The 14,026-nt window shown below is 44.2% G+C and overlaps 1 protein-coding gene across 1 annotated transcript; it reads left to right on the forward strand.

Annotated features, from left to right (window-relative positions):
- The first annotated feature begins 7,599 nt into the window (after positions 1-7,599).
- On the forward strand, positions 7,600-11,264 carry OCM2 (oncomodulin 2). The gene is made up of 5 exons (XM_033096103.1): positions 7,600-7,680; positions 8,303-8,370; positions 8,956-9,088; positions 9,535-9,644; positions 10,999-11,264. Exons 2-5 carry the CDS (start codon positions 8,310-8,312, stop codon positions 11,022-11,024), a joined length of 330 nt encoding a protein of 109 aa, XP_032951994.1. The 5' UTR covers positions 7,600-7,680; positions 8,303-8,309; the 3' UTR covers positions 11,025-11,264.
- Positions 11,265-14,026: the final 2,762 nt, after the last annotated feature.

The raw sequence follows: 14,026 nt of genomic DNA on the forward strand, positions 1-14,026 counted from the left end.
CTTACAAAGAGGCTCAAGGTGACTAGATCAGGTGACTGGGTCATGATGACACCAAATTTGTTAATGGGAATCCCAGGTCATGTCCAATGGTGTCAAACTACCGACAGTGCCTGTCACATTTTACAGGTTATTAAAGCCGGAAATGTCTCCTGCAGGTAAAAATTCCTGCCAGGAAATCATAATCTACATCGCTAGGTCTTCCTTTCTCTCTCACTTCCCCAGATCACTCTCACACCTCAAACCCCAGGACATCTTCATTCTCAGCAGATGACCTTGCTTCCTCTTTAACTGAGGAAACAGAAACCATCAGAAGAGCTCTTTTTGCCCGTTTGCTCACTACCAGCATATACAACCCACATACTCTGCCTTCTTGCTTTATCTATAAGAGAACTGGCCATGTCCTATCTGGACAGCTTCTCTGTGTGTCCCTGGACCCCATTCTCTCTCTCTCTCTCTCTCTCTCTCTCTCTCTCTCTCTCTCTCTCTCTCGGACATCAGTCCAGCTCCTCTGCCCTCCCTCATTTTTTCATTGCCTAACAAATCCTTCTTATCAGCATATAAACATGCTGTCATTGATCCTATCATTAGAACTAATTCTCAATATGGATGACAAATTTGGGATGCTATAGCAGAACACCACAGACTGGTGGGGGGTGGGGCTTAAAAACAATATTTATTTGTCACCGTTCTGGACTCTGGGAAGTCTCAGATCAAGGTGCAGGCAGATTCAGTGTCTGGTGAGGGCCTTCTTCCTGGTTCACAGACGGCCAGCTTCTCACCGTGTCCTCCTATGGCAGAGGGGAGTAAGGAAGCTCTCTGGGATCTCTTTTATAAGGGCACGAAGCCCATGAGGGCTTCACCCTCATGATTTAATCAGCTCCCAACGGCCCCCACATTATGGGTGATGGTATTTGGAGGTTCAGCATATGAATATGAGGGAGATACAAACCTTCCATCTACAGGATAAGCACATAAAAAAATTGCTTAACATCATTAGTCACTGAGGAAATGCAGATTCAAACCACAACAAGATGCCACTGCACACCGATGAAAATGTCCCAAATTAAGAAGACTGACCATGCCAAGTGTTGGTGAGGATATGGAGGAACTGGAACTCTCATTCACTGTTGAACCCTCAGAGTGAACGGGAATGGAACATCAAAGTGATGAGCAGTTCTCTTGGGCTCCGAGGCCACTTTTCAACATGTTTTCCCTCCTGAATCTAACATTCTTTAAAAAAACAGGCTGGCAGTATCTGAAAATGTTACAACTCCCATAGACCCAGCTATTCCACTCCACCTTCCTCCACTGAAGAGCCAGGATTCCCAAGACACGTCCTCCGTCGTCCCATCCTGTTAAAAACAGCCACCACTACAGCCACCACCACCTGTTGCAGCCCTCTCTGTCAGCAGTGGGGAGCCACCCTGAGGCTCCCACATTTGAGGACTTCTTGCCAAGAAGTTCCTGAGCAATTTTCACTAAAAGCCTGTCCTTGAAGTTTTTGCCATCTGCTCAACTCTGTGGTTTATTTGATCAATTTATCGATTTTGAACCAAGGGCAAAAAATATTAGGAGAGCCCCAAACAGCTCAGGCACGTAGGAAATGTTAGAGGAGAACAGAAACAAAATGCTTCAGAAGGCTGATTTTTTCATGAACGAGAAATGTGAGCGTCGCCCTCTCAGCTTACTATCCGGCTGAAGGTAACACTTAATGGAGACTAAGTGAGTTAATTAGGGAGAAATCGCAACTAAGCCCAACACGACTTGCTCCAGGCCACCCTCTTCTCTGCCTGCCCTTTCAAACGTGCTCTGGGGCAGGGGGGTCCTTGAATTGGGTGGATATCCTCCCAAGAATCAGACCCCTGGGGAAACCATCCAATAAGACAAACTTCAAGGAAGGGACACTGTCATCCAAAAGTTCTAGAGACCTTGGATGTCACAGCCAAATCCAAATCTAGATTATTCCAAAGCCTCAGGAATCCCTCACATTCTTATCTAGACATGGCCTTGAGTAGAGAGACGATCAGAAGATGTGGGCACCCACCGTCGCTCGGACTTTTCCAGCTATCTGATCTAGAGGAATTTACTCAAATGCTTAGAACATCAGTTTCCTTATTCTTTACTCAACAAATTATTATGGAATGCCTATTATGTGCTTGGCACTAGAAATAAAAGTTATTAATTAATTGGCTAATTAAGTATTACTGGTATAGAAATAATAAATATGAGTATATGCGTCATACAGCCCTTGAGATCTCACCGTGTAGACGTGCAATAATAGCACACCCATGTGCGCACGCGCGTCCCAGTTCCTGACACAAGAACTCTTAAATCTCTTGGAAGTTCCTGGGCGATAGGAATGTCTTTTGTTCTAATGAGGTGACTCTGGGTGGGCTCCTGGATGGGAAGTCCAAACAAGGACTTCAGCTCCACCCCCATCCTTCAGAGAGGGGAGAGGAGCTGGAAATGGAGTTACTGATTGTGCCTATTTGATGAAGCCTCCATAAAAATCCCACAAGTGCAGGGTTCAGAGAGCTTCTGGATTGGTGAACGTGTGTAGGTGGTGGGAGGGGCCCCAGGAGAGGGCATGATAAGCTCAATGCCCGTTCCCACAGACGCTACACATTTCTTCCACCTGGATGTTTACCTGTATCCTTTACCATATATAATAAACTGGTAAACAGTAAGTAAACTGTTCTCCTGAGTTCTGTGAGCTACTCTAGCAAACTAATGGAACCCAAGGAAGGAGTCGTGAGAACCTTCGGTTTATAGCTGATTGGTCAGAAGCACAGGTGACAAACTAGCCTTGTGATTGGCATTGAAGTGAGGATGCATTCTTGTGGGACGGAGCCCTGAACCTGTGGGATCTGATGCTATCTCTAGGTAGACAGTGTCAGAATTGAGTTGAAATATAGGACACCGGGCTGGTGTTGCACAGACTTGCTTATTGTAGGGAAAATCCCCACCCCCCCATATCTGGTGTCAGGAGTATCATGAGAGTGGCAGTGGCGAGACAGTCAAGAACTGTAAAGGAGAGAACTGTGTGCCTGGCACAATGCCAGGGACTTCACATGGCTTACTTGTCAATGACCCTATAAAGCAGGTTCTATCATTAGCTCCACTTTAAAACAGGGAAATTGAGGCTTTCGCTAAAAGACTTGCTCAAGTTCATCCATTCCACAAATGTATTTATTGAATATTTACAATGTGACAAGGAAGGTGCTAGTGAAAGACTAATATGAAAATGGACAACGGTCATAACATACATAAAAACAGACCTCTGAGCCACTACCTGCAGCAACCAGCCCAGGAAGCCAGCCTGCTGTCTAGAAATCAGGTTTGTGGGCAGACAGACCACTGTCTCTAACAAATAATCCAGGAAGCCAAATAGTAACCCCTATAACAACTGACCACAAATGGCAGGACTTGATTAATAACTTGTAGCTTCCCTCATTTTGATCCCTGCTTCCAACTTAGGACCAACTAGAGAAAGCCAATTATGTTCCCCTAACCAGTCACATAGGACGCCCCGCTTCTAGCGAGCTGCCTCCAGCCTCCGCAGGCCACCAGCCTCCTCCAATCAGGGCTCACCTGAGGCCTCCCCTTTTCTCTACTACAAAGCTTTCCCGGTCCTCTCTGCAAAACACAAGTGATAGTGGGTGACTCCCTTGCCATAGGAGGCTCTAAATAAGTAGCCTTTACACTTCTTGTTTGGTTGGTCTTCGTTTATGTCCACTCTGGGCACCGGGGTTACAGAGTTGAGCAAACACAGACCCTGAACGTGCACTCATGGGTCTTACGGTCCAGGGCAGAGACACTATCCAAGCAGTCACAGCAAGTGATTTTGCTACAAGAGCGAAGCACAGAGGTTCAACCGCCTGTGAAGTTGGTGGGTCTGACCTAGTCTGGGAGTCAGGAAAGGCTTCTGGGAGGAAGTGATGCCTGAGCAGGGATGTGTATGAGACACCTAGGGCAAGAGGGAGGAGAAGAGTGTTCCAGGCGAAGAAAATAGTTCAAGGAGCCATGGCTGGAGGAAGGGTGGGAGGACGGTGTGAGATGAGGCTGGAGAAGTCCACAGGTCATGTGGGGACTTCAAGGCCATGGGGAGGACTTCTGTGTTTATTCTAAGAACAAGTGGAAGCCAGTGATGAACATGAGGTCTGAGGGTGGGAGGCGTGCGGACCCATATTCTTGGTATTCATGTTGAACTGTATCCCCAAAACAGGTATATTCACGTCTTAACCCCCAGGATGTCAGAAAGTGACCTTATTTGGAAAGAGGGTCACTGCAGATGTAATTAGTTACAATGAGGTCATACTGGAGAAGGGTGGGCACTTAATCCAATATGAGAAGAGAGAACAAAGGGAGAAGTTGGCCATGTGGTGACGAAGGCAGAGATTGAAGTGATGCAGCTTCAAGCCAAGGAGCGCCAAGGACTGCCAGCAGCCACCAGATGCTGGAAGAGGCAGGAAGGATCCTCCCCTACCCGCTTCGGAGGGAGCCGTGAGACCCTGATTTCAGCCTTCTGGCCTCCAGAACCTGAGAAAATAGATTTCTGTTGTTTTCAGCCATTCAATCTGTAGAACTTGGTTATGGCTGCTCTAGGAAACAAACACACTTGGGTTTTAAAAAGAGCCACCCAGCTATATTGGAAGGGAGTCCAAGTGGATGAAGGTTGGCCAGTTAGGAATACACTGCAGTTGTTTCCAAAAGAGATGATGGTGGCTGGGGCTAGTAGTGGTGATAGTGGGGTGTGGAGAGGTGAAGTGTGGAACTGTTTGGGAGGCGACATCTATTGAGAGAGTATGGAAGTGGCACACACATTGAAAAGTGGGCCTCACACATGTTCAAGAGATTTGTCACCAACCAGGCAGCCCGGGTGAGCATAGGCAGTGATGACACCTAGCACCGGCCCGTGGGTCAGGAGATGGGTCAGGCCAGCGTGGGTGGAGAGATGTCGCAGAACCACACATCACCAGGTGATCGGTGTGGGGGCTCTGGGTGGAGGAAGTCTATGGACTAAGAGGCACAGCACCTCGGAGATCTGGACTGGAACAGGTGATTGGCTGGGAAGAGCATCAAACACCTGAGAGTCCAGGATCACTGGTAGTAGCAAAGCCCAAATACACAGTCTTTCCGCTGCAGACATTGCTGGCTGATCGCAGCACCCATTCCTGCCACTCCAGGAAGCCCTTACCAATCGAGCAGAATAGATCCACAAAATGAAATTCTCTTGCAATCCCAGACAGGGGTGGGATTCAACAGGAGTCTCTGTGAACCTCTCTGGACGCTTGTAGATCTGCATTTGGTCCCTTGATCCTCAAAAGAACGATGGAAAGTTCACAGAACAGGTGATTGCATTACTCCTATTTCCTACAAGAGGAGACTGAGGCCCAGAGTCCCACGGCTGGTAAAGGACAGAACCGGCTCAAATGAAGAGCGTTTCCTTTCAAGTCTTCCTCCTACTCTTTCCCGGGAGCAGTTGTGAATTGGTAGCCAAAATAACGAAGACTACTGAATTAACATTTCTTTTTATTGTTATTTATTCTTTTTATGTTATATCTATAACATAAAATTTACCATTTTAACCATTTTTAAGTGTACAGTCTGTGGCTTCAAGTACATTCACACTGTTGTACAACCAATCACCACTATCCACCCACAGAACTTTTTCATCTTCCCAAGTTGACGCTCTGTCCCCGTTAAACCCTCACTCTCCAGCGCCTGGCGCCCACCTCCTCCTTTCTATCTCTGTGAATTTGACTCCTCTAAGTACATCATATTAGTGGAATCATACGTTATTCATCCTTTTGTGTGAATCAACATCTTCCTCCCAGATTGCACACAATGGAATTCAAGTCATTTCTTGGCTGCCTTGTTGATTCAGAAGACATGTTTATTGGGTCTCTATTTTCTTTATTTTCTATCAGAAAAACAGCATGAAAATCTAGAGTGTCTTGGTTTAACTCATGTGCTATTTTCATTTAAGTGGGCTGATTTAAAAAAAAAAAAATTTATCTCTAAGGACAATTGTGAACCCTTCCACAGAAAGAAAGGACTCAGAGAGTTTTCTATGGCAACTTAATGTCAGAAACCTAACTCAAAATTCTTGAGACATTTTCAGAAACTTTTTTCAAAGCTGGGCAAGCTAATGCTGGGTGTTAATTCTGTTTGCAAGTTCTTTTTGCTGTTTTTACGTATCCACTCATCAAAAAATGATTAAGTTCTTAACTAAATCAGGCACTATGCTAGGCATGGGGGCATATAATGTGGGCGAGACCAAAATGGTGCTGGCTTGAGCTTGGGCAATTTAAGAAATGCTATAGGTGTTCCTGAGAGAAACTTTTCATTGATGACGCCAGCTACAGTACAATGCCAGAGTGGAGGCAAAAGGATGTATTTGGGGCAAATTGAAGATGATTGTTCAGATACTATTACCTAGGGAAGACTCTGAGGCCTCTCTAGAGCTCCTGAATCGTCTCCTTCTAAGACACCGAATATTTCTGATTGCAACATGGGATCGGTCTTTGACTTTTCAAAGCCTTAAAACAAAAAAAGAAGGAAAATGATATACACTACCACCTGGATAAACCTTGAGGACATTACGCAAAGTGAAATAAGCCAGTCACAAAAAGACACGTACTGTCTGATTCCACTTACAAGAGACATCTAACATAGTCAAACTCCTAGAAACAGAAAGCAGAATGGTGGCTGCCAGGGGCTGGGGGAGGGAGAATGGGGAGCTCTTGTTCAGTGGGTGCTGAGTTCAGTTTTGCCAGATGAAAAAGTCCTAGGGATCTGTTGTACAACAGTGTGCATAGAGTTGGTGCTATTACACTGTAGGGACACTTCAAAATGGTTAAGATGGTAAATTTTATGTTATGTACTTTTTATTGCAATTTTAAAAAAGTCTAGCACAGCCCTCCCCACATAGGGGACTCGATAAATGTTTGCGCACAGCAAAGAAACATCTTGAGGTCTCAAGTCCTGGCCTCCTATTTTTTTCTGCAAATTTTAGCTATGGGGTTGGGAATAGTTGGTTGTTTTCCCCCTTGTTGACTTTTTGGTGTGTGCAATTTAAGATATAGCTGGGAAATAGCAAAGTCAAAACTTTTTCGGAAAGTCACTGGTGCAGTGCCTTCTGCTTGCTGGACAAGTCCTGTGTGTCCACCTGACACACTGACGTTGAGTCTCAACTGTGGACTGAGGTCAGCCTCACATGTCCACAGTTTCAGAGGTTGACAACAGACCTGCCCCAAATTGGCAGCCGCTAACATCTGGGGTGCCCTTTTCAGTTTACAGAGCACCCCCATTTGTGTTTACCTCATTCCAGACACTGTCTCCTCTTTACCAGGCCTCTAGTGTCTTCTCCATGCTTCACCAGAGGGGTCATTGGCAGAATCGAAACCTTAGTTAAGGTTTGTTGAGGTTTGTTTTTAAAATTTGGCTGTTCCCACCCACATTCCCTTGTGATATAAATAGAAAAAAAAAGAGGTTTAATTAGTAAGGCAAGACATTCGAGCTATGTCCACTTGATCCTTGAAAAGGAAATCTAAGAGGCTCTTACTATCACTTTTTCAATCCTATATAAGGTAGGTCAGTAAGGCAGCAAAAGCACATCCGTTTTTTCACTCCTTTCAACTCTTTTTCCTGATTCTTCTTGGGGGAAAATCTAAAACGGTGAGTAGCTGGTGGACCTACCAGACCCAGGTTCTTCTTTCCTACATGCATTCATACTAGGCTGGTGCGTGCTGTGCCCAGATTTCTCTTTGCCCATGGAGTTGACACCTGGGAGGATTTTGATCCCTGGTAGACGGGCTTTTCAGGTCTCTGAGTCCCATCCTTCAGGACAAATAGCATTTCTTCCACAGAAGGTCTGCGTGCAGCCCTAGCTCCACCCTTTTCCATGCGGGATTTGCAATTCTCTGGCTGGTGGATGAAAAGACTGTTGCAGTCGTAACATAGTTTACTTCTGACTGGTTTGTAGATGCCTATGTCAGTGATAAATTACGTACATGTAATTTTTCAGTAAGACCAGGGAATCAAATCGTTCTTTAGGTTGTACTTTTTATTTCATCTTTGGGGTATATTCAAGAGAAGGCACTGATACAAAGCGGGCTGGGATCTTATCAGCATTTGGTTTTTATTTGGATATTCTGCCCCATCATTTAATACCGTGCTTGTCACATTTAAAAAATTCTCAACAAATGTACAGTTTCAGTGGGCCCCAGAGGGTGGACCACCCCAGATGTGCACGTTCCTGCTCCCCATTTACCGGACGTCGTTTCTTCTGTGTGAATAGGTGGAGAATGAGCATCACAGATGTCCTTAGTGCTGACGACATTGCAGCAGCCCTGCAGGAGTGCCAAGGTAAAGTGCAACGGAGGCAGGGGCGGCTTCTTCTCAGGTGTTTCCACTTCCGGCAAAGCCACAACAATTAAAATGTGAACTTGGCTGAAAACTCATGGGAACAGAGAATTAAACTGTTATTTATTAACTGAAATTATAGGGATATGAGATCGAGCATATGATTAGATTTCTGTAAGGCGAAAGAAACTAAACGTGAAAAAAGAAACTTGTGAATGCCCACGTAGCCCGTTTGAATCCAATGACTGCGTTTCCCATCGCCAGATAGACGAGTGAGGCTGTGGTCTTAGATACACAACCTGGAAAATGCGCAGTGGGAGGTGTGGAGGAGAGAAAAAGAGAGAAGGGGACGAATCGAGTGGCGAGGGAAAGCTGAGGAAGGGGGGTGGGTAGGAGATGATACTCAAAGCCATCCAGTCTTGGCTGCCTCAAAATCTTGGACTTAAAAAAACAAAACTTGAATAGAGCATCCCTATGGCTCAATGATACTATGAAAAGTATTTTTGATAACCTATGTTTTCAGCACCTTGGCCCAAATACAGAATGTGATCCAATGAGCATTAGAATAACCCATTCTCTGTTCTTCAGACCCAGATACTTTTGAACCCCAAAAATTCTTCCAGACATCAGGCCTCTCCAAGATGTCGGCCAGTCAGGTGAAGGATGTTTTTCGGTTCATAGACAACGACCAGAGTGGATACCTGGATGAAGAAGAGCTTAAGTAAGCTTTGTCCTAAGCCTGTCTTGCACCCCGACATTGGTAGGGGGGCTGGGGCACGGTGGAGGCCAGTTTGCTCAGCATTTCTTCAATGGACAGCCATGATGCTGGTCATTCGGCAGGGCCTCAGGAAAGGGAAGAACGTGAGTCAGGCAGATGTGTTGGCTACACATCTATCCATGCGACGCCCTGAGGCTGTAGGTGCTAAAATTCACTAGTTTTAGGGTTTTTCTTTGGCAAATGGACTTACCAATAAAACTCTGAAAAACTTTCAAAAACAAAATGCCCACCATTAGTTTCCACAAGGAAGGAAAACGTTGTTGGCTAAGACCTTGACTGATGATCGCAATTGCTGGGGTAAGATGGTTTGCTTCAAGAGAAAAAGAAAGGGTAGGCAGAGAAATGCATGATCTTTCAGAAAATTCCCCTCGATCTTTATTATCCTGTAGGTTTTTCCTCCAGAAGTTTGAGAGTGGTGCTAGAGAACTGACAGAGTCAGAAACCAAGTCCCTGATGGCGGCTGCAGATAATGATGGAGACGGAAAAATTGGGGCCGATGGTATGTTCACACCTGTACAGAGCATAAAAGACTAGCTCAGGGAGCATCTGGGGGGGGGCTTGGGCCAGGAGAGCAGACTGATGTGGGTTAAAATCCCCCTTTCTTAACCTTGCTGAGCCTCAGTGTTCTCATCTATAAAATGGGACTAAAGTGAGGGTGCAAATGATATATGTAAAGATTCTGGCATAAGACCTGGGGATGTATCATAGAAGCTGGTCCCGCTGGTCATTGTCTATGAACCAGAAAATATCCATCACCTGACAAGGGGACTAGCTAGTTTCCTGGCCAGTTATTTGCAAGACAGCCTCACGCACCCTGAAAATAGTGTAAGGAATTTCTTCCCGTGGTATTTGAGCCCCTGTAAATAGGGGAAGGGTTGACATTCTCAAGTGTGTTGCATACTAAAGAGTCTATTAACTTGAGTAGTAAAGCCTCTTAGCTTTCAAGAGTAAACAAATGTGTTTTATTGGATAGTAGCCCACCAAGTGGACAATATCAGAGAACACATAAATCAATTCAAACGCCAGTTATGGAGTTTGCTGTGTACAGAGCCCAATATTCAAAATTTTAGCATAATTGCATGGCTGTAGACTTATTTTCATCTGATTTTGCCATGTTGCTTACAAGATTTTTAACTACTTTGTGCGGGCAACTCAGGAGAACTTACACATGGTCCTTATGGTGGTATTGATTTGAAATTAACAACTGTTACTTTAGACCCTTATTTGAAAAATCTCATCAAAATGATACCACTGTAACTTACCACGTGAGAGTTAAGGTAGCTCCTATAAATAGCTCAGAAAAATAGTTGAGGTAAGGAAAGATCGATTCATTTAAACCCAACCGTGAGAGAGTTCCAAACAGGCACAGCTTACCAGTGAATATAAAGTCAATCCCAAGTTTTCAATTCCTACCTGTAGCATCCATACATTATTATTATTGTGGTCTTTCTTCTAGTAATATGAACTTTTGGGGATAGAGGAAAGTTAGTTCCAAGTCCTACCCTATTAAATATTTCCTAAAAATGCAAAACGTAGCTACAGAATAGAAGAAGAAAACCTGCCATTTCTGTATTAAACTAACCAGACAAAAAGTTGAAACATCACAGAAAGTGTGAGCTCTACTGAAAAGCTGACGGTGTGTGTTAGATTAGATTACGGAGCAAGATGAAACGCTATTGACTATCTGGACCTGGTCAGCGACACTTATGTTTTCCCTCCTTGCATGCCTTCTGAGGGGGCCAGGCCCCTCATCTGGCAATTCGCTGCGCTTCCTTTCCTCTTCAGAACTCTCACTGGCCATAGCATGTCCCAAGCCACCTCCACTGACCCCGTTCTCACCTCTTCTGTTCTAGAATTCCAGGAAATGGTACATTCTTAAAGACCCCAGACTATGGAAATAGACACAATCAGCTGGAAGCCCTCAAAGCCCCAGGAATGGGAAACCCCACATCCTCCCCCTAATTTATTTATTAATGTCCCCTGAAATGCTTCTGCGACGTGCGCGTTGTTTTAGTGAGGTAAAGAGACAGTCGTTCATGACTTTCTGATGACTCCCGTAAGGCCCTCAGCAGACAATGCCTTTAAAAATGATCCAATAAAGACACGTTTCTCATCATCTGCTGACGTGTGGGTGTGGTTTTTTTCTCAGCAAGGGAGATGGATGAAAGCAAGTTGGGGACTTTTAGCAAGATGTCTGGGCCTGTCAAGCACTGAGCAAGCCCTGCCCTTGTGCATGAGCAAACAAGGAAAAGCGTTCGGAAAAAAGTCACAGATAAGTGGCATTGTCAGGCTAGGGTTTTCTCAGCGATTTACCCAAGTCTGAAATTAATAGGAAGAGATTTCAGGCAGCATAAAATCACTCTTGCTTATGTGCTTTCTGCTTACTGGGTGTTAGATTTCCATGAGAGATTTAAATAAAAGCAAATGATGCAAAACAGAAAAAAGCGTGAGGCTTCAGTGGGCTGTAAAGCTAAGGAGACTTGCTACGCTAGCTGAACACAGACCGAGTTTAAAGCTTCTTTTTTTTTTCTTGAAGACTTGCCTGCTCTGACCCAGCCTCCTGCTGCCTCTCCCTCCCCTTCCTCAGCCACTATTTTCCTGGCTCTTATTTGATACCACCTGAACCAATTCCACCGAGAACTGTCTTAACATTTGAGGCGAGCCTCGAGCCTCGGGGGTCCTGTTACAGGGTTTTCATTAGTGTGGGGTGATCTCAAGCCAGGAAATTCTCATTAGGCTGATTTCCAGGTGGCAGGTTAAAGCTCTGGCTGACCCCCGGGGGTTTGAGGACTCCTGGGAGGCACTGGGCTATTTTCCTGAGAGCAAGATCAAAAACTCACACTTTTCACCCCAACACTCAAGCTCACAAGGCCCTGGGCCCTCCTGGATTGCTTCCATCACACTAAGTCACTTAGTCTTTTGGAGGATCCCTGTGTTTGGGGAGCAGCTTTTCAAAGTGTGGGGCATGGACTACAAGAAGACCTCAGGGTGACTTTAGTGGGACAGAGATCATCATTTTTTATTTTAATAACCATGTGTGTATTTTAATATTTTAGTTTGTGGCTCCCCCGGAATATAGGCAGCCAGAGGGGCTTGCTGGTCCCTACTGATGACCTAAGAGCTTTGATTCTTGAAGCAGCCCACATATTGCCTTCACCTCCACATGACAGACACATGGATACACTGACCCTTCCGGTATTATCAGTTCATTCTATTCCCAGCAAGGGGCGCTCTCTCAGTAACTCAAAGGGATCCTGTAGCCTTCCTTCCATGGGGTTGTGGCCTTGGAGAAACAATGTGAATGATGATACTGTACAAATAATGGTTGTGAGTTTTTAATTGACGAAGCCATCCAACACCCATTGGAGCAGCAAAGCAACCTCACCCCAATCGAGGTAAAGATCATGGGTTCCTCTTGCTTTTTTGTCACTAGGAGGGCATCCGTATGGGAATAAGAACTGGAGGAGTTACATGGAGCACCCGGGGACGCTCTGTCATTGGGGCACACTGATGTTCTGACTGTCTTGGGGAAAATGCTTAGAGGACAGATGTGTGCAAGAGGATAAGTTGCCATACAGTTTCCACAGGTAGAATAATGGTCGGTTATTCATGAATTCGGTTCATCCTACTGTTTCAAAAGGATAATTCAAATTATTTTTGCCCATTTCAAATATGGTAATTTTTCATTCTTCCAACCCAGTTTTAGGAAAATTGTAGAGTCTCTGTCAATAGGCAAGAAGTGGCAATCAAAAGGAGACATCTTGCTGTATTTAACACTCAAACAGTGTCAGGTGGCGTGCTTAAAGGAAATCCAATAATCCCATCTTCACTCATATCAGTTTTGAATTATGTTGTTTGGATCTGGGTGTTTTGGGGTGAAGGGGGATGAGTATTCCACCTCTGAATGCCGGTAACAACAGCTCTGGGCATTTGATCATATTTGGGAATTAGCACTGTGGTTTTTTTTTGTTTGTTTTTTTGTTTGTTAATTTTCCTAAGTTTAAATATTGCAGAAACATTAGCATTTCCAAATCCTTGGTGAAATATGATTTGAAAACAAAAATGGTTTCAAAATCTACCTGACTTTAGTCATTATATAAATTTCATACTAAGCAATTGATTTGTAAATGGGTCCTATTCAGTATGTGCCTCGCAGAAAAAAAGAGTCAAAGGATATACAGCAAAATGTTAACAGTAGCTCTACCTGCAGCTGGTAGGATTACACAACCATGAGATAAGCCTGGAGCCTTTCCAAAAGCAGAGCATAATGACTACAGAAAATTAAAAACAGAGATGTAGAATTTACCCAATTATTGTCACGAAGCCAAGTAACAATACATTCTGATCTTAAAAAGCTTTCACGCAAAGGATGGATCCCACACTCAACGAAAAGCCCTGTGTATTATGCTGTTCCTGAAATCCCTACTCCGTTTTTTTTAGACTCAATTGTAATTTTACATACTGAGGAAAATTTTTAAATGATCATATCCAGAGTCAAATCAAATCTGGAAAACCCCTCAATAAAATTCCAACAATCCAGAAAAGGGATTGATAAGCATCTAAACAACTTTATTTTCATGGTTATTTTCTCTGTGTTTACCTAGTTTGCAGATAACCACTCACCTGTACTCAAGAGTCAAATGATATTTTGACTTTGAAATGAAGGTCTAAATGGCATCATAGGTTAGAGCTGAAAAACCTGGTGTCTGTTATTTTTCCTAATTGCTTATAAAATAGGGAAGCAATGGTGACTATAATTTGAACGATTTTTACTTATCATTTTGGCTTATTGTTTGATAGAGTACTTTATAATTTAATGAAATATGATCTCAAGGCGAGCTTCATGAACGTGCTTGACTGTTGAGACTAATAAGAATGATT

The sequence above is a fragment of the Rhinolophus ferrumequinum genome, chromosome 24 (assembly GCF_004115265.2).
Source record: "Rhinolophus ferrumequinum isolate MPI-CBG mRhiFer1 chromosome 24, mRhiFer1_v1.p, whole genome shotgun sequence".
Lineage (NCBI taxonomy): Eukaryota > Metazoa > Chordata > Mammalia > Chiroptera > Rhinolophidae > Rhinolophus > Rhinolophus ferrumequinum.